The 19516-nt window shown below is 36.2% G+C and overlaps 2 protein-coding genes and 1 long non-coding RNA gene across 4 annotated transcripts; 1 reads left to right on the forward strand and 2 right to left on the reverse strand.

Annotated features, from left to right (window-relative positions):
* Positions 1–5917: 5917 nt before the first annotated feature.
* LOC116302341 (uncharacterized) lies at positions 5918–11329 on the reverse strand. Its single transcript, XM_031711623.2, has 5 exons — positions 11005–11329; positions 10523–10551; positions 8638–9108; positions 7886–8016; positions 5918–7400 (listed from the first exon to the last, which is right to left on the reverse strand). Exons 1-5 carry the CDS (start codon positions 11246–11248, stop codon positions 6899–6901), a joined length of 1377 nt encoding a protein of 458 aa, XP_031567483.1. The 5' UTR covers positions 11249–11329; the 3' UTR covers positions 5918–6898.
* A 363-nt stretch (positions 11330–11692) lies between these two features.
* On the forward strand, positions 11693–16110 carry LOC116302297 (tetraspanin-33). Of its 2 annotated transcripts, XM_031711567.2 has the most exons (8): positions 11693–11852; positions 12203–12307; positions 12877–13062; positions 13530–13604; positions 13720–13929; positions 14398–14445; positions 14605–14721; positions 15094–16110. In XM_031711567.2, the coding sequence occupies exons 2-8, from the start codon at positions 12218–12220 to the stop codon at positions 15190–15192; spliced, it is 825 nt and encodes a 274-aa protein (XP_031567427.1). In that variant the 5' UTR covers positions 11693–11852; positions 12203–12217; the 3' UTR covers positions 15193–16110. The 2 variants fall into 2 exon arrangements, with proteins under 2 accessions (XP_031567427.1, XP_088893504.1); XM_089037378.1 differs by lacking the exons at positions 11693–11852; positions 12203–12307 and having other exon boundaries at positions 12316–13062.
* Positions 16102–18795, reverse strand: LOC148906523 (uncharacterized). The gene is made up of 2 exons (XR_016121249.1): positions 18688–18795; positions 16102–18582 (listed from the first exon to the last, which is right to left on the reverse strand). It is a non-coding gene; the product is annotated as an uncharacterized LOC148906523 (long non-coding RNA).
* Between the last annotated feature and the right edge of the window lie 721 nt (positions 18796–19516).

The raw sequence follows: 19516 nt of genomic DNA on the forward strand, positions 1-19516 counted from the left end.
TGCAAAACAGGTCATTTTTGGACTTTTTCAGGCAAAAAGCATATACTATAGCCCATGGTTTTGGTCAATTTTGCCTCATTTTCACACCTTTTGAAAAAATATGCATTATTTATGAAGGATGCAAAACAGGTCATTTTTGGCCATTTTTGGGCAAAAAGCATGGACTATAGCCCATGGTTTTGGTCGATTTTGAGGCATTTTCACACATTTTCAAAAAATATGAATTATTTATGAAGGATGCAAAACAGGTCATTTCTGGCCATTTTGGGGCAAAAAGCATGGACTATAGCCCATGGTTTTGGTCGATTTTGGCTTATTTTCACACCTTTTCAAAAAATATGCATTATTCATGAAGGATGCAAAAGAGGTCATTTTTGGCCATTTTCATACAAAAAGCATGGACTATAGCCCATGGTTTTGGTCGATTTTCGAACATTTTCACACCTTTTCAAAAAATATGAATTATTTATGAAGGATGCAAAACAGGTCATTTTTGGCCATTTTGGGACAAAAAGCATGGACTATAGCCCATGGTTTTGGTCGATTTTGGCTTATTTTCACACCTTTTCAAAAAATATGCATTATTTATGAAGGATGCAAAACAGGTCATTTTTGGCCATTTTGGGACAAAAAGCATGGACTATAGCCCATGGTTTTGGTCAATTTTGCCTCATTTTCACACCTTTTGAAAAAATATGCATTATTTATGAAGGATGCAAAACAGGTCATTTTTGGCCATTTTTGGGCAAAAAGCATGGACTATAGCCCATGGTTTTGGTCGATTTTGAGGCATTTTCACACATTTTCAAAAAATATGAATTATTTATGAAGGATGCAAAACAGGTCATTTCTGGCCATTTTGGGGCAAAAAGCATGGACTATAGCCCATGGTTTTGGTCGATTTTGGCTTATTTTCACACCTTTTCAAAAAATATGCATTATTCATGAAGGATGCAAAAGAGGTCATTTTTGGCCATTTTCATACAAAAAGCATGGACTATAGCCCATGGTTTTGGTCGATTTTCGAACATTTTCACACCTTTTCAAAAAATATGAATTATTTATGAAGGATGCAAAACAGGTCATTTTTGGCCATTTTGGGACAAAAAGCATGGACTATAGCCCATGGTTTTGGTCGATTTTGGCTTATTTTCACACCTTTTCAAAAAATATGCATTATTCATGAAGGATGCAAAAGAGGTCATTTTTGGCCATTTTCATACAAAAAGCATGGACTATAGCCCATGGTTTTGGTCGATTTTCGAACATTTTCACACCTTTTCAAAAAATATGAATTATTTATGAAGGATGCAAAACAGGTCATTTTTGGCCAATTTTGGGCAAAAAGCATGGACTATAGCCCATGGTTTTGGTCGATTTTGCCTCATTTTCACACATTTTCAAAAAATATGAATTATTTATGAAGGATGCAAAACAGGTCATTTCTGGCCATTTTGGGGCAAAAAGCATGGACTATAGCACATGGTTTTGGTCGATTTTGGCTCATTTTCACACCTTTTAAAAAAATATGCATTATTTATGAAGGATGCAAAACAGGTCATTTTTGGCCATTTTGGGACAAAAAGCATGGACTATAGCCCATGGTTTTGGTCGATTTTGAGGCATTTTCACACATTTTCAAAAAATATGAATTATTTATGAAGGATGCAAAACAGGTCATTTCTGGCCATTTTGGGGCAAAAAGCATGGACTATAGCCCATGGTTTTGGTCGATTTTGGCTTATTTTCACACCTTTTCAAAAAATATGCATTATTCATGAAGGATGCAAAAGAGGTCATTTTTGGCCATTTTCATACAAAAAGCATGGACTATAGCCCATGGTTTTGGTCGATTTTCGAACATTTTCACACCTTTTCAAAAAATATGAATTATTTATGAAGGATGCAAAACAGGTCATTTTTGGCCATTTTGGGACAAAAAGCATGGACTATAGCCCATGGTTTTGGTCGATTTTGGCTTATTTTCACACCTTTTCAAAAAATATGCATTATTTATGAAGGATGCAAAAGAGGTCATTTTTGGCCATTTTCATACAAAAAGCATGGACTATAGCCCATGGTTTTGGTCGATTTTCGAACATTTTCACACCTTTTCAAAAAATATGAATTATTTATGAAGGATGCAAAACAGGTGATTTTTGGCCAATTTTGGGCAAAAAGCATGGACTATAGCCCATGGTTTTGGTCGATTTTGCCTCATTTTCACACATTTTCAAAAAATATGAATTATTTATGAAGGATGCAAAACAGGTCATTTCTGGCCATTTTGGGGCAAAAAGCATGGACTATAGCACATGGTTTTGGTCGATTTTGGCTCATTTTCACACCTTTTAAAAAAATATGCATTATTTATGAAGGATGCAAAGCAGGTCATTTTTGGCTATTTTGGGACAAAAAGCATGGACTATAGCCCATGGTTTTGGTCGATTTTGACGCATTTTCACACACTTTCAAAAAATATGCATTATTTATGAAGGATGCAAAACAGGTCATTTTTGGACTTTTTCAGGCAAAAAGCATATACTATAGCCCATGGTTTTGGTCAATTTTGCCTCATTTTCACACCTTTTGAAAAAATATGCATTATTTATGAAGGATGCAAAACAGGTCATTTTTGGCCATTTTTGGGCAAAAAGCATGGACTATAGCCCATGGTTTTGGTCGATTTTGAGGCATTTTCACACCTTTTCAAAAAATATGAATTATTTATGAAGGATGCAAAACAGGTCATTTCTGGCCATTTTGGGGCAAAAAGCATGGACTATAGCCCATGGTTTTGGTCGATTTTGGCTTATTTTCACACCTTTTCAAAAAATATGCATTATTCATGAAGGATGCAAAAGAGGTCATTTTTGGCCATTTTCATACAAAAAGCATGGACTATAGCCCATGGTTTTGGTCGATTTTCGAACATTTTCACCCCTTTTCAAAAAATATGAATTATTTATGAAGGATGCAAAACAGGTCATTTTTGGCCATACTCAGCCAAAAAGCATGGACTATAGCCCATGGTTTTGGTCGATTTTAACCTATTTTCTCACCCTTTCAAAAAATATGCATTATTTATGAAGGATGCAAAACAGGTCGTTTTTGGGGGAAAAGCATGGGTTATAGCCCATGGTTTTGGTCGATTTTTGTTCATTTTCACAACTTTTAAAAAAATATGCATTATTTATGAAGGATGCAAAATAGGTCATTTTTGGACATTTTGGGGCAAAAAGCATGGACTATAGCCCATGGTTTTGACCGATTTTGGCTCATTCTCACACCTTTTCAAAAAATATGCATTATTTATGAAGGATGCAAAAGAGGTCATTTTCGGCTATTTTTGGGCAAAAAGCATGGACTATAGCCCATGGTTTTGGTTGATTTTGGCTCATTTTCACACCTTTTCAAAAAATATGCATTATTTATGAAGGATGCAAAACAGGTCATTTTTGGCCATTTTGGGGCAAAAAGCATGGACTATAGCCCATGGTTTAGGTTGATTTTGACACATTTTTACATCTTTTGAAAAAATGTAAATTATTAATGAGACATGAAAAAATGGTATTTTTGGGCCTTTTGGGGCAAAAAGCTTGGACTATAGCCCATGGTTTTGATCGATTTTGGCTCATTTTCACACCTTTTCAAAAAATATGCATTATTTATGAAGGATGCAAAAGAGGTCATTTTTGGCTATTTTGGGGCAAAAAGCATGGACTATAGCCCATGGTTTTAGTTGATTTTGGCTCATTTTCACACCTTTTCAAAAATATGCATTATTTATGAAGGATGCAAAACAGGTCATTTTTGGCCATTTTGGGGCAAAAGCATGGACTATAGCCCATGGTTTAGGTTGATTTTGACACATTTTTACATCTTTTGAAAAATGTAAATTATTAATGAGACATGAAAAAATGGTATTTTTGGGCCTTTTGGGGCAAAAGCTTGGACTATAGCCCATGGTTTTGATCGATTTTGGCTCATTTTCACACCTTTTCAAAAATATGCATTATTTATGAAGGATGCAAAAGAGGTCATTTTTCGGCTATTTTGGGGCAAAAAGCATGGACTATAGCCCATGGTTTTAGTTGATTTTGGCTCATTTTCACACCTTTTCAAAAATATGCATTATTTATGAAGGATGCAAAACAGGTCATTTTTGGCCATTTTGGGGCAAAAAGCATGGACTATAGCCCATGGTTTTGGTTGATTTTGACACATTTTTACATCTTTTGAAAAAATGTAAATTATTAATGAGACATGAAAAAATGGTATTTTTGGGCCTTTTGGGACAAAAAGCTTGGACTACAGCCCATGGTTTTGGTCGATTTTGGCTCATTTTCACACCTTTTCAATAAATATGCATTATTCATGAAGGATGCAAAACAGGTCATTTTTGGCTATTTTGGGGCAAAAAGCATGGACTATAGCCCATGGTTTTGGTCGATTTTAGCTCATTTTCACACGTTTTCAAAAAATATACATTATTTATGAAGGATGCAAAACAGGTCATTTTTGGCCATTTTGGGGCAAAAAGCATGGACTATAGCCCATGGTTTTGAGCGATTTTTGCTCATTTTCACACCTTTTCAAAAAATATGCATTATTTATGAATGATGCAAAACAGGTCATTTTTGGCTATTTTGGGCAAAAAGCATGGACTATAGCCCATGGTTTTGGTCGATTTTGGCCCATTTTCACACCTTTTGAAAAAATTTGAATTATTAATGAGACATGAAAAAATGGTATTTTTGGGCAAAAAGCATGGACTATAGGCCATGGTTTTGACTGATTTTGGCCCATTTTCACACCTTTTGAAAAAATGCGAATTATTAATGAGACATGAAAAAATGGGTATTTTTGGGCAAAAAGCATGGACTATAGGCCATGGTTTTGATCCATTTTGGCTTATTTTCACACCTTTTGAAAAAATGTGAATTATTTATAAAGGATTTTTAAAAATTTTTGGGCAAAATGCATGGATAACACCCAAAATGCATCAAAACCATGGGCTTTACCTCACGGTATTTAGTTGAAAATAAATTGACAAGGAAATGCATATTGTTGTTTAAATCTTTTTTGATGAAGAAACTTATTATCCAAGGGACCATTGACTTTTTATTTTCAAACTGGAATCAATGCAAATACACTACCCACCCCTGTCCCCGATAAAAAAATGAATGGTTCTAAGCCTTTTGTGACCACATATCAATCGACTCTTGAGAATAACATTCTTTGAGTTGTGTCCATGTTCATGAGTATTGTCATGTGCGACAGATCACAACTAGTAAACAAAGAAATGATACTGTAGGGAATGAAATGTGATCTGAAATGAGAAACATTATGCCAGAGCCGAGGAGGTCTATTAGTGCCTAAGTAATTAATAATGCACTTATAAATAGTAATATTTTAAAATAGAGTCATATCTGTGAAACAGAAACATACATGTCTAATTGCAGCTATTTTGAATGAAAGAGCAGATATCATTGGAGCAGGACACAGTGGCGGATCCAGGGGGGGGGGGGGGGGGAGTTCAAAGGGTTCCATGGAACCCCCCTTGAAGGTTTGATCTTTTAGGTAATAGAAACATGTCTTATATAAATTTTGCTTAAAAGTATCCACAAGGATAATGTTGAACACAAAATGATAAATATTTGCTGTTATAATGTTTAATTTACCTTTAAGTTCCCTTACTAGATAGTAAATTAGGTGATTAGAGCCAATTGTTTTGTCAAACATCGACTAAACAAAAGAGAATTATACACAGTTTAAGAAACAAACCCCCCTTTGAAAAATCCTGGATCCGCCACTGGGACATTAAGAACAAATGAAAATACCTCTACAAATATTAGTTTGGTTCATGCTCGAGTGAATTCAACAACTAAAGATCTGATAACTTAATACTAGGTGCTATATACCGAGTAATTTATTTATTGATTCACAGATACCGGTATATGCCGTTCACTCTAAGGCTCAGGTCAAATGTCAAACTTTACGTGAGCCAAACCTAACTGAAACAATGGATAACAAGGGGGACGTCTTTGATGTCATTAGGTTCGGCTCATGTGATGTTCGACATTCGACACGAGTCTTACACAGGGCATCATTTTGAAACATTTCTTTTTCTTTTTAAAATGTATTGTATAAATTACCTTTTCTGCAATTCCTTTTATATTTTAAAAGATATCTATACAGTGTGTGCAACCATGTGACTGAAAATCCTTGGAGATATAAATAACAATGAAACAGCTGTCATGTTTGTTGATCAAGCATGAGAAGCTAATAATGGCTTGATGACGTAACATGATACCAATGATGCACATGCTCTATTGCAGTCTTTAAATTAAAATGTACAGTTTCAAATAGGTAATGCAATACCTCTTCTAGTAGAGGATTGAATTTGGAGAGGGTTGACTACTCTAGTTTAAAATAAAATACTTATTTATGACACAAATGTGTTCATAAAGTTTGGCCAGCAAATTCACTGATATTGTCTGAGAAATCAAGCCTCAAAGTTTAAATAATACTGTCAGTGCAGAAATAAGTAGCTGTTGCTTTTTTATGACGCCATGGAGTGGAATAGACCCCTTTCGAATTTGAAATTACTGCTGTGTTTCTTGACTACAGACTCATTTTGCACAGGTTTAGCCTCGTATCAGTGTTTAAATATTGACAAATACCAACGGTAAAGTAAAGAATGCACAACTTCAACAATACAAACATTTTGAAACTTGATGGACCTTGACTGGAACACATGAATATTCTTCACAAACTCGAGACTACCCTGTGCAAATGAGTCTGTAATCAAGAAACACAGCGGTAATTTCGAATTCGAAAGGGGTCTATTGTCCCAGGGGTGGAGTACCCCTTAAGGACAAAATGAAACGAAAAATCACCAGAACTCATCATCGGATTCATCATAATCATCACTATCATTCAGAGAGTATTCCTCTACATCCCATTCATCCCAGTCTATCTCACTCAAAACGTGCAGAATCTTTTCCCTCAAAAGAACAACCTCTAAATGTGTAATTAACTCCAGCGGCAGTCCCTGTGATCGAATCAGATTACTGACATTGAATGACGACATGGATGAAAATTCCAGATTTGGGAACTTGTGCTCGATGGCTGTTCTAGCTGCTAGTTGAGTCAGGGGGGCACTGCCCTGCCCAAATAACAATTGTATCAAATTAACTCCCTTGTGAAGAAGGTTTTGTTGTAAGATCTTGCTGCCATTGTCGTCCACGGCATATTCTAAGACTTCTTTTAAAATCTCTGGTGTGGAGAAAAATCCTTCATCGACCAGTGTAGCAACAGCTTGAAGGTTTGCCTTGATGTCCTTGCGATCTAGCGCTGTCCAGGGAATCAAGGATGCAAGCAGTGGAGAAATATAACTATTATCAATAAAAAACACGATAGATTAGTTTTGAGAGAAATAAAAAATATATTTTACTTTTTAAGCAATCAGACCCTCCCCACCCCTTTGAAATTCCAATCCCCCTCTGTGGGGAAGGTATGGATATTTTCTGGTACTACGCAATATACACCCCTCAGACCCTCCCCACCCCTTGGAAATTCCAATCCCCCTCTGTGGGGGAGGTGTGGATATTTTCTGGAACTACACAATATACCCTCCTCAGACCCTCCCTACCCCTTGGAAATTCGAATCCACCTCTGTGGGGGAGGTGTGGATATTTTCTGAAACTACACAATATACCCTCCTCAGACCCTCACCACCCCTTGGAAATTCCAATCCCCCTCTGTGGGTGAGGTATGGATATTTTCTGAAACTACACAATAACCAACACCTAATATTACGACTCACAGTTGATATTATAATTCTCACCATTCAATATTCATAATTATCATATTACTCTACCTTCCATCAGGTCCCATTCCTCTCATATTTGGATTCGCTCCTCGTTCCAGCAAAATTTTAGCCACATGAAAGTTGCCTGACTGCATGGCATAGAAGAGGGCAGTTCTACCATGTACTCCACAGCTATTAATCTAGGGAAAAAACAAACTTACTACTCAAACATTTCTAATTACTATCGTTATAGTTAGTAAAACTATTAAGAAATATGTATTGCATGTGACATCGAACAGGGGTGGATCCAGGAATTTTTTCAGGGAGGGGTGCAAAGTTAACCCAGAGAGGGGTGCACCCCTTATAATCGAAGGGAAAAAACATTATTTTGCATTGGTCATCTTCGAAGTAGCGGAACTGAGTTGAACCAGGGAGGGGTGCGCACCCCTTGCACCCCTCCCTTGGATCCGCCACTGTCGAAGCAGCTAGCTCAATTTGGAGGACAAAACAATTTCAATTGCCTGAGAATTGGAAACTTATCGTTATGTCCTACAAATTCAGCAGCATTATTTCCTAAGAGGTTTATTGAAGGTGCGTAGCGGTAGCGCACTTGTCTCTGACCTCTGGGGTGTTGGTAAGGTATGTTTATAGGTCTCTCTATTGTTTTGATGGTTTTCCTCCCTCAAAAAACCTAACATGCTAAATTCCAATCCAACACACGTATGTGAGCTTCCTCAGGAACCAGGGGTAAAATTCTGTTGCAGGTTTAGTTAATACCAGAAGTTATTTCAGGGTTCTACAACATCCAAGGTTCCTTTTACCTTAAGGTTATCAAATCTAAGAAGATAAAAGATTGCTCTAGAAACGTCATATCCACTGGCGGCTGGTCCATATTCTTCATAATATCTCCATGGCATAGGGTTGCATACTGCCATTAAGGGTGTATTACCACAGCGATCAGCAGCATTGACATTTGCACCATTATCACACAGAATTTCTGCCAGGCGTAGGTCAGCTGACCTAATCAAAGTGTTGTGTAAAGGGGTCTTGTTCTCAGCATCACGAACATTTACCTCGGCACCATGACCAAGTAACATCCACACCAGACTTATTAGGTCATCAATTAGGTCTCTTACACTGGTACACCTCTGGCCGTTCATCAGGACTGCAGGAAAGGATGGAGCTATGTCTGTTGGCGTACTTCCTAGGTCATAGGCTGTCACAGTATTGTACAAGTCTACTACACATTCAATGGGACTTCTACCTGGGCCAATGTACTCTGCACCTATACTCTAGTTAAACAAACAAATACATGATATATTATTAATATATTGATATTATTATTATATTAACCTTAATTTATTTTCAAGGTATTGGATCCCAGATAATGTTTTTCTAACAATAGCAATTTTTCTCAGTTATTTCAAATAGATATCTCAAAGTCCTGTGGGATCGATTTGCAGACAAACTTAGTAAACAAAGACTTTGGTTACAATAGGAAAAGATGATTAATATCAGTCGTAAACCATAGTTTTTCTACACATTGAAAATGAGACAAAAGAACATTGTTACGGCATATTAACATGTGAGCTTGGCTTGGCTTAATGTCCACATTTCAATCCAACGATGCACAATTTGTAACATCATCCATGGAAAATGCTATTTACCAACATCTATTGTTGTGAGAAATAGGTTGGCATTGCATGGTGCAATAACAGACAAGCGCACACACAGTCTTTTCTAAAACCCTCCCCTCCCTCATTCACTGATAATAGTTTACTATAATGTTTATTTTTTAAATCTAAACTCCCCCCACTACTATACGAAAGTAGAAACCCTGAATATGACAACAAACTCAGGAAGAACTTGGACCTTGAGTGAAATTGCATACCCTGTTTATGACAAGAAGCTCGAGAAACCATACCCTGTTCAGCGGATCATCCCTGTATAGTCCATATATGGGAGTACCCCCCCCCCCCCCCCGGGGATTTTGGCATGGGACTTCAGAGATACACCTATTGACATCCTAAAAATTTTTTAATGTTTTTACAACCAGAATATTAACTCTTCAATGTGAGTGATAACTAACTATAATTATAAAATTCAATGAATTCTTCATCACCATAGACATCATAATAGACATTGTTAAGCAGTATTAGTCTATCAACAATAGTATATTGTTAATATCAAGCAAATTTCAAGGATAATTAGCATCAAGTTTATCAACCCCTTAAACAACATCTGGTCTGATCAAAGTCAAAGTACACTGAATAAACTGCACTACGAGGGATGAAAACTGGAGAGAAACCTTGAATCAAGTGAGGGACCCAAGAAATGCCACTCACATACAATGCAGAGTGAAGGAATTCAACCCAAGACCCCAGATGGAAGGGGTAATTGCATTACTCCACACCAACCTTGATTCCTAAAATTATAATAATATTCCAGTATATATATCTCAAAGCTATGGAATAGACAAAACCAAGTAAATCTTGGTTCGAAAACACATATTAGAGCCAAAACAATACAGCTCTTTGAAGCATTGTGTCCTACGTCATTGTCATGTAAAATCACCACGGTTATTAATTGTCCACTACGTTATGAATGGAATCGTCTCAACCATATAAACTCTATTGTCTCTATTTACTCTGTACATTAATTACTTTGGCTTACTTAAATTACTTAACTTTTAAAATTTAAATTTACCTCTGGAATTCGAAGTATAGGATTTGCACCTGGAAATCAAAATAATGACATGAAAAAATAATAAAGATAATAAATTATCATAAATAAGTAAATGAATTTATATTTTTACAAAACATGTATATAAACTTACGTTCTTAGATTTTTTTGGAGTCAATCATATTGTTAAATATTTCGTAGATAATATTTCATTTAAGATAATTCATTTAATACGGAAACTTTATATAAAGGAATGAAAGGTTTGATCGAGGATTTTGATAAAGTTTTAGGAGAAATCTTAAATACTAGTAAAGTTTGTTTTTTTAAGTAATTCAAAAAACGTCAAAGATTCAAAACCAAAATATAACTCTCAAATCAAAAATCAGACAAACTAACTCAAAAGACGACCCTCTAGACTTATTTCAACCCTTCAGCTTAAGTTCAGAAGTCTTTCTTTACTTCTCAACTCTTTATTTTTGAAGTTTAAACAGCATTACAGTTTCTACCTCTTTCGATGAGTCTTCTCGCGATGTCCAAGTGAACAGGCATCACTTTACCATAACACGTCTTTTCACCGGATAAAACAATGTATAGCGGGATTCTTCGGTAATAACCTTCATCGAAACAGCCTCCGTAACGATTGTTTATGAAGTCTAGGGCTTCTTGGAAGTTTTTGTTTTCTAGGGCTTGAGTTAGCGGTGTTTGACTGAAGCCAAGTACGACGTTGAACTGAGCTGGAGCGACCGCCATCTTTGTTTTGGTTTTGTGACAGGAACATAATAACCAGTACCCCCTCGGGGAGGCTTTTTGCACATCAGTGTTATCCGTCTTCCTTCCTTTCTTTCTTCCTTTCTTTTTTCATTCCTTTTTTTTTTCTTTTTTCTTTTTCTCTCTTTCTCATTTTCATTTTATTTCATTTCCTTCTTTTCTTTCTTTGTCATATGATTATTCTATTTATTTATTTTTAGCATATTTGACTAAGAAATATTCTCTTATTCTCTCTACTTCATTATATACACACCGAACGCATAATTTATTACTACTACTTTACTTACTTATCTTGGTTTTCTTTCCTCTTAAAAAATACTTTTCATTTTCATTTTATTCTTTCTTTTCTTTTTTCCCGCCCCTTTACCAAAGGTATCCCATACCCTTCCGATCTATTAACGATAGCCTTCCGATTTCTCCCGAACTCCTCGACACCTTTCTGACTATTAGTTTCGATTCGAATTCTGATCAAAACACATTCCTGAAGACAAGGTGATCCAGAGATTCTCTTAAATATATTAAAGAATACCAGAATTTTAGAAATCTTCCATCTACGTACATCAAAAGAACGATTATGGCCTAAAAGGTATGCAGTAATCTTGCAAGCGTCAAGTCGTTTCCAAGGTTTCGAGGTTTGAGTGTAAATAAAAATCTAAAATCTAATCGAAAAGATTATAAGCATCTATGCCAGTGTAATAGTGTCAGAAAATACGATATATCAATGTCGGTTAGATCTTAAATTATTGCTCGCAACTCTAGAATGAATTTTCTGAAAATGTTCAAAATATGAAGTTATGCTCTTGTTAGATTTTTTTAGATTAGTTTTTAATGTATTTATTCATCTTATTTTCTTGAATATCATAGCATGTACTATCTTAAATTCGAGTGTGAAATAAAGCTTGTAGTATTGTATTGTATTGTAACCTATTTTGATAGAATTTGAACATCACCATGGATGACAGTGGTTCTAGTACAGGAGAGAAAGTCAATTTTCATTGCGTTGTCAAGTATTTTATTTTCACCATAAATGTTTTGGTCTGGGTGAGTAAACTCCTATATTATCTATGTTATTTGTTTCTATACGCTTTACAGCCATCCTCAATCGTATTCTCTAATAGTGATTTTTTCTGTCGCAACGAAGAAGGTTTTGGTGGACGTCAATCACAAGGCGTTTCCATAACATTGTTGGGAAACACAAGCTATAAGGGCACTTGCCTATATAATGTCATGGAAACGCCTTGATTGGCATCCACCAAAATCTACTTCCTCATGACAAAAACAATTGCTAGAGGGCGAATGGGGTTCATATTTATATTTTTGTAAACATTTGGGAAAAATGGGATTTGATGGAAATGTGATTGAAGTCAATGGGAATGGGAAATAGAACTGCAAAAGAGAAAAATGGGATTCATTTTTCAGGAGGTGTGTTCGGCATCCCCATGGGGAGAGGGGGGTTCCAGGCATAATCTTATCTGATGCAAATAGGGGAAGGGAGGGAGGAAGCTCTGGCCACCATTTTCCAACTACAGTCTGATGCTAAGGTTTCAGAAACTGACACCCTCGCCCCCCTCCTCTACTCCTCTCATAGTGTTTGCTGTTTTCATTGTCAGGTTGTATCCATTGTGTTCATTGGTGCTGGTTCATGGGCACATAGTGAAAAAGACAAGTACAACACACTAAACAGTCTTTCTTTTGACCCTTCTGTCTTGCTGATCGTCACTGGAGTCTTCTTGTTCATCATTGCTTTTTGCGGTTGCATTGGTGCCTTAAGAGAGAACAAGATTCTTCTAAAAATAGTAAGTAAAAAATAGTGATTTAAAAGAATATTTAGGTGGTGTGCTTCGCTAATGTGCTACCTCTCACTGGGAAGGTCATAATTTTGGTCCGTGGACCAACCATTGCATGTAAGTAGTTGCTTGTTTGTTCTCTTTTGTACTTTAAGGGTTTTACTCATTGTTCCCTCTCTCCACAAAAATTGACTTCAAAATTCCCATTCAATCTATAGTGTCACACACTTTATTAGTCTGTCATCTCTGGCTCGATCAATATTGAGACTGATCAATCTCTCCTACATATATTATTGATTAAAAAAAGATTATATTTAGTAGCATTTAAAGTTATTGGATCAATGCATCCAAACCCCCTCCTCTCCAAAGTCATTCACCTTAACACGTCCTGCTCCTACCCAATAAGCTGCTGGCCAAACTCTAAATGATAGAGCATTAAATTTTAATTTGGACATATGGTTATGTTTTTTTTTCAGTATATGGTTGTTCTGATCATTCTTTTTACTCTTGAAATCATCACTGGATTTTTGGCATTCTTTTTTGTTGAACAGGTAATATCAGTCAATACCTCCACCACAGAGGGGGATTGGAATTTCAAAGGAGTGGGGAGGGTCTGATGGCTTCAACAGTAAAAAATGCAAGTGTAACCTGAATTTTTTTCCACAGACAAGAGCTAAAGTTGCCACAACAGTCAAGCACTTTGTGATTCATTATCGAGATGATCCAGATTTACAAAATGCAATCGATGGAATACAGAGTGGTCTCAAGTGCTGCGGAGGATACTCTTACCATGACTGGGACCACAATGAATACTTCAACTGCTCTGCGATAAATTCAATGGAAGCTTGTGGTGTTCCATTCTCTTGCTGTATCACGGTGAATAGACATTTCTATGGAGACATTTCTTCTGGAGCAGCCACAACATACAGTTTCTCTAAGTTGAGGCTGCAGTGGATGTGTTCAAACATTTATTGGTTTGGCAAATCCAGCCTCAACAAGGGATTTTTGAGTCATGTGGTTCACTCCAAGAATGCTGGAGGATTTTATATTCTACGACATTAAACCTAGCACTTAACCTTAGCTTGGGCATATCATGTTTTCTCATTTCAGACTACGGGTCATTCCCTAGAGTATCATTTCTTTGTTTAATGGTTGTGCATTAGAAGACACGCAAATATCGATACAACTTGACTAAAAATGAGCGTTGCATGATGACACAACATATATAGGAGACTACTAATAATCTTATTCTCAAGAAAATGACATGCATTCTGAAATGGGAAAGCATTACGCCCAAGGTAGCTTAGAGTTAACTCACAGTATCCTTTATATTTATTTATTTAGGACAAGATCAATACACAATGCGGATTTGGTGTTCGAAGACAAAAAACAGTAAGTAAATATCTACATCATTATATCATATAAACTATGGTCCAAATAAGGATGAAAATTAATTGGCCAAAATTATTTAATATGTGCCGCAGAGCTTAAACCAGTTAATACAATAAATGCATTTCATGATGTAAAGGAATTTGAAATCTCATTTCAAAGGAATCAGAGGCCAGCAGTGTTATCTACATCACAGGATGTGTGGACAGTCTGTCTAACTGGATGATTAATAACTTGCACGTCATTGGTGGAGTTGCATTTGGTTTTGCTTTGATACAAGTAAGTACAGTGAAAATACAACTATGATATAACGTACACAGAGTATGATGCATGCTCTGATTGCTTAAAGAAAGGGTTGATTCCAAAACAACAAAAAAATCTTTTTCTGCAATCACCTATCTTACCATGATTCCTGTTTCAATGGAATCAAAGTTTCAGCTCTCACATCAGTGGTTTAATCTTCGATCGTTTAATGTTCAATCATTAGATTTGGTAACACATTTGGGTAGAATTTGTTAGCTGGGCCCATTCCTTGATTTGAGGGTTTTTCTCCAGTTTTTCTCCCTTTGTAAAGCCTTGAGTGCCAAATTGCAATTCAATTGGGATAAAAGTTAAAGGGTTTTTAAACTGTTTTTCTATTTCCATCCTCAGCTGCTTGGAATCCTAGGAGCAAGTAATTTGATCAAGGATATTGATAAAATCATCGCTACAAACAACAAGCTTTACTCAGATGCTCATTACGCCTATTAAATAGCCAACTTATGAAATAAGCTCCTGTTGAGACACAAAGGTTTCAATGCAAGGCTTCGTGGATAATGCTCAGTGATTCATGAAAGGAGAAAAGAATACATTTGTATATAAGCCTTATATGGAAACCTTTGTGACAAGCAAAGCATAACTCAGAAGTGGACTATTGCATGGGCACTTGTGCATAATGCTTGGATTTTTTCTTATTTGCTGTTTTTTTCGTTAGTGCATGGTTTATTTATTTTCAACAATAATTAATTAGAGACCTCTTTACCCATTTCAGACCATGTGTCATTCCCTAGAGTTTCATTTCTTTGTTTAACTGTTGTGCATGAAAAGACACATGAATATGGATACAGCTCAAACAAACAATCCTATTCTCAAGAGAGTGACACATGGCCGGAAATGGGCAAACATCATAGCTAGAGGTTTATTGATGCAATAGACTATTTCGACGATACAGTACACAGTAATGACATCAATTGATATTCAACACAAGACAATACAATAAAAGATAAATTAAGATGGCATCTCGATCACCTTTACGCATAAATGAAAGACAAACACACAATCTCTATGTATTATCCAACATGTGTTTTGTTTTGCCCCATGGCAAAATGGCCGCCGTATCCACAAAGCAGACCATTGGAAATGCTAATACTCCATTTTACAGTTCCGTTCAGTGACCACGAATAATAGTTCCTAGCCTCGGCTGGAGTTACTGCGCATGATAAACTGTAATTTTGCTATGCGCAGAAACTCCAGCCTCGGCTAGGAACTATTATTCGTGGTCACTGAACACAACTGTAAAATGGAGTATTGATGTCTCCAATACAACAGGTAGCCCAACTCACATTTGGACCAGAAAATATTTTGTAAATATACAATGGGATATTAAATAAACAAAACAAATTCAATCTATGCTGATATTTTTATTATTTTTGGCATCTACTTAATATAAGTTAATAATAAATCGGGGTTGTAGATACACAGACCAACCCGGATACAAAGTCTACTTTATTTATAAACTGTGATCTAGACAACTCAAAAATAAACATATCTAATAATATAATGATCTTCCTGTGTTTAACTAGCCTGCAAAGCTTCTTCAAGCATACCTGAGCTGTTTGAGGCATGTTTGCAAAAGTGAAGACCAAGTACTTAATTCTGATCAATAAATAGGAAAATAGGACAACACTACAAACTGATGCCCAGAGCTAAAAATAAATTGCTGTGCACTTATCAACATGTGACCAGTCAATGTGGTCAATATTATGGGCCACCACTGTGCATTGTGGTCTAGCTTGGGTACAAACATCCTGCCTTATATGGTGTTGTTTGTACCAAATCTAGACCCCAATGCATCCAGTTCATTGAACTCAGAAAAGGCCTATTATCAGTTGACCAGCCATTCTATTTAGCCCTGAGTACCTAGACTGTCTGGTCTACGTTCCTCTTCTATCAAAATACCTTACACCTTTGTCATCTCATTCCCTGGGAATTCCATTCTCTCTGTGGAAGGTAGGGATTAGCTTTTTTTGCAGACACTGTTTGCTTTTCCCTTACATCAGCTTAGAGTAACTTCTGCTTTTGGGTTCCTTTTGTTAACACATGGAATTAACACAGGGAACCCAAAGTGAAGGTTTCCAGAAGAGGCTTCTAAATATGGATATCATTGCAGTCCTGTTCCAAATGTTTTTTTTTAGGTAAGCTTACTAGTCCTCATTGTGTTTTGTAACAAAATCTGAATGAGAAAAACTCAAACTAATATTTACAGTTCTTCACATTCAATCATATTTTGATTCATACAAACTACGTACAAATGTTTCTAAAAAATGGATCAACTTTACATAACATATTTTGAAACTTGAGATTTAAGAGTGACTGTCTGTAACGATCAAGCAAAATTCAAAATCCGTGGCAAACTTCGAAAAATCGATTTCGCTCATACTTTCAAGTTAGTTAGGGTAATGTATCCTAAGAATCGCTGTATAGTTGGTTTGATCAAATAACGCTTTATTATGGAGAAAAATGGAATTTTTCAAACACTCCCGAAAACGCCGTTCGCGACAGTAAATTTTGACTCAACTTTCGCGGCTGCTGGACAAAAAATAAGCAATACTGGGAATTAAAACAACCCATATTCTTGAAGAACAATAGCGTAGCGCAGTCGTGATGTCATAAAAACGAAGACAAAGGCGAAATTCGGACAAACAAACTTACAAGTTTACTTTCAGCAGATAATTTTCACGGCCGATCGCAGTTGAACTTAGTTTCCATGGGTTATTATTGTAACTTTAAGTAAAAATAATAAAATCGGTTCGTATAATCCTCGTAGCGGTTAAACAGAATGCAATGTTTGTCCGAATCTTTAAGCTATTTTTAGAATCATTGCGCTGCGCTATTTATTGAGTACGATATGCGTGACTTTGGGATCAATTGTACAATTTTAAGATAACAATAATAATAATAATAATAATATTTATTTATAAAGCGCAAATACAAATCTGTTCTAAGCGCTAGTAAACAAACGACAAAGACAACGACAAAATAAAATTATTTACAAAGAATATGCTAATTTGAAGAGATAAGTTTTAAGTTCAGTTTTGAATGAGGCAAGACTTGATGCATTTCGGAGAGATATTGGAAGTGAGTTCCAGAGTTCAGGAGCAGCCACAGAGAAGGAGCGATGACCATAAGATTTAAGATTATAAGAATGTGCTGATAGAAGAACTTGTGATGCAGAACGAAGATTACGGTTCGGTTTATACACTGAAATGAGTTCCCGGATATAGATAGGAGATTGGCCATGAAGAGCTTTAAAAGTAAGTAATAGGATTTTATATTTGATTCTAGATTCAATTGGTAGCCAATGCAGATTAACGAGGATAGGTGTAATGTGGTCATGTTTATGGGAAAGAGTGATTATTCTGGCAGCAGCATTCTGTACAGATTGTAGTTTATCTAAGAGTTTGTTTGGTAAGCCAAAGAGCAGAGAGTTACAGTTGTCGAGTTCGGAGGATATGAACGCGTGGACGAGAGTTTCAGTTGTTTTCAAAGAGATGTATTTTCTTATTTTAGCAATGTTTCTGAGATGATAAAAAGAAGACTTGCAAATATTATTCACATGACGAACCAAAGTAAGATGCGTATCAAATATGACAAAATAATTTTATTCGCTAGACGTGTGTTTAGAGTATCAAAAAATAGGTCTTACAAAAATATTCATTCTGAATATGCTTAACCTCTCAGTCGCGTGAAACTTCGCTGGTTGATTATTCAGATGTTGGTCTTTCTAGTGATGTAAAGAAATCTTTGGGCAAATGATTGTGTGTCACGCAGTATGTCTTCAAACTTTGGTCAAATTACTCATTTCTGACCTCTGGCCGCTTTCTATAACAGACAAGATACTAGTGTTTATAAGTAAAATATAAACTCAAAAACAAGCCTAAAACACTCTTATAGCCTTAGATAATGTAGCTGTTTAAGAATTCTTACCTGGCAAACTCTGAAACCTGGATTTTTATGAATGGTTTTAGACACAACATCGATCTGGTTTCTTTCATTACCGACTCGAACTTGTCAACGGCCGAGTGCCACAGGGAGCCCAACCTTTCTTGTTGTGGTGCAAAACACAGGAAACCCAGATTGATTAAAAAATCGTTTTAATTTGTTTTAATGATGATGCAAACACACACAATAAAAAATTTCACAACTATTCCAGTAAAACTTACTGAATTACATGATAATCTATAATATGAATGACTAATAAAGTGGGGAAAAACCTGCAGTAGAACCTTACTAATCAGTGGTAACAGTTCTAAATTGATTTTAAAGAAGTTGAACCGTATACACTACATGCAATTTTTCTGCTCGGCATGTCATCATAAATGATCACCGGCCTCTAAGGTTCATAATTAGTACCGAACAAATGTATGTGACATAGGCACCCACGACTGATTCGTCAAAAGAGGAATGTCAAAACCTAACCCTCGTGCACGTGTTCACAAAAGCAACCAGGATAGCTTGTTTGTGATAGCAGTTATAGTTGACGTCATTCTCCAGTTGAGACGTGCAATGCCAGACCTGAAATCCGTCAGCTTTAGACAAGATAACGCTGCCTGTTATCACAGCTCCGTAACCATACTTGGAGTTCAAAACCTCGCCAGGAAGCACAAAGTGAACGTCGCATGGATTTTTCAGGTCCTCAAGGAGGCAAAAGTCCTTGCGATCGCAAAGCTGCTGTACTGAAGAATCACATGCACACTTATCTAAACTCTGGAAATGACATCACGAGCGCAGTACAGATGAAAACCGCTATGGAATC

Source organism: Actinia tenebrosa, unplaced genomic scaffold (genome assembly GCF_029948245.1).
Source record: "Actinia tenebrosa isolate PJP-AT-01 unplaced genomic scaffold, QUT_ActTen_1.0 PGA_scaffold5__44_contigs__length_20552954, whole genome shotgun sequence".
Classification (NCBI taxonomy): Eukaryota; Metazoa; Cnidaria; class Anthozoa; order Actiniaria; family Actiniidae; genus Actinia; species Actinia tenebrosa.

Excerpts from the sequence above, each read along its gene's own strand:
- LOC116302341 (XM_031711623.2), bottom strand. The coding sequence starts at position 11,248 with ATGGCGGTCGCTCCAGCTCAGTTCAACGTCGTACTTGGCTTCAGTCAA. Across the intron at positions 10,552-11,004 it reads GAGAAGACTCATCGAAAGAG|GTGCAAATCCTATACTTCGA; the intron begins GTAGAAACTGTA and ends TTTGATTTCCAG. Across the intron at positions 9,109-10,522 it reads CTATACTTCGAATTCCAGAG|AGTATAGGTGCAGAGTACAT; the intron begins GTAAATTTAAAT and ends TTGTTTAACTAG.
- LOC116302297 (XM_089037378.1), top strand. The coding sequence starts at position 12,742 with ATGCAAATAGGGGAAGGGAGGGAGGAAGCTCTGGCCACCATTTTCCAA. Across the intron at positions 13,605-13,719 it reads CATTCTTTTTTGTTGAACAG|ACAAGAGCTAAAGTTGCCAC; the intron begins GTAATATCAGTC and ends TTTTTTCCACAG. Across the intron at positions 13,930-14,397 it reads CATTCTCTTGCTGTATCACG|GACAAGATCAATACACAATG; the intron begins GTGAATAGACAT and ends TTATTTATTTAG.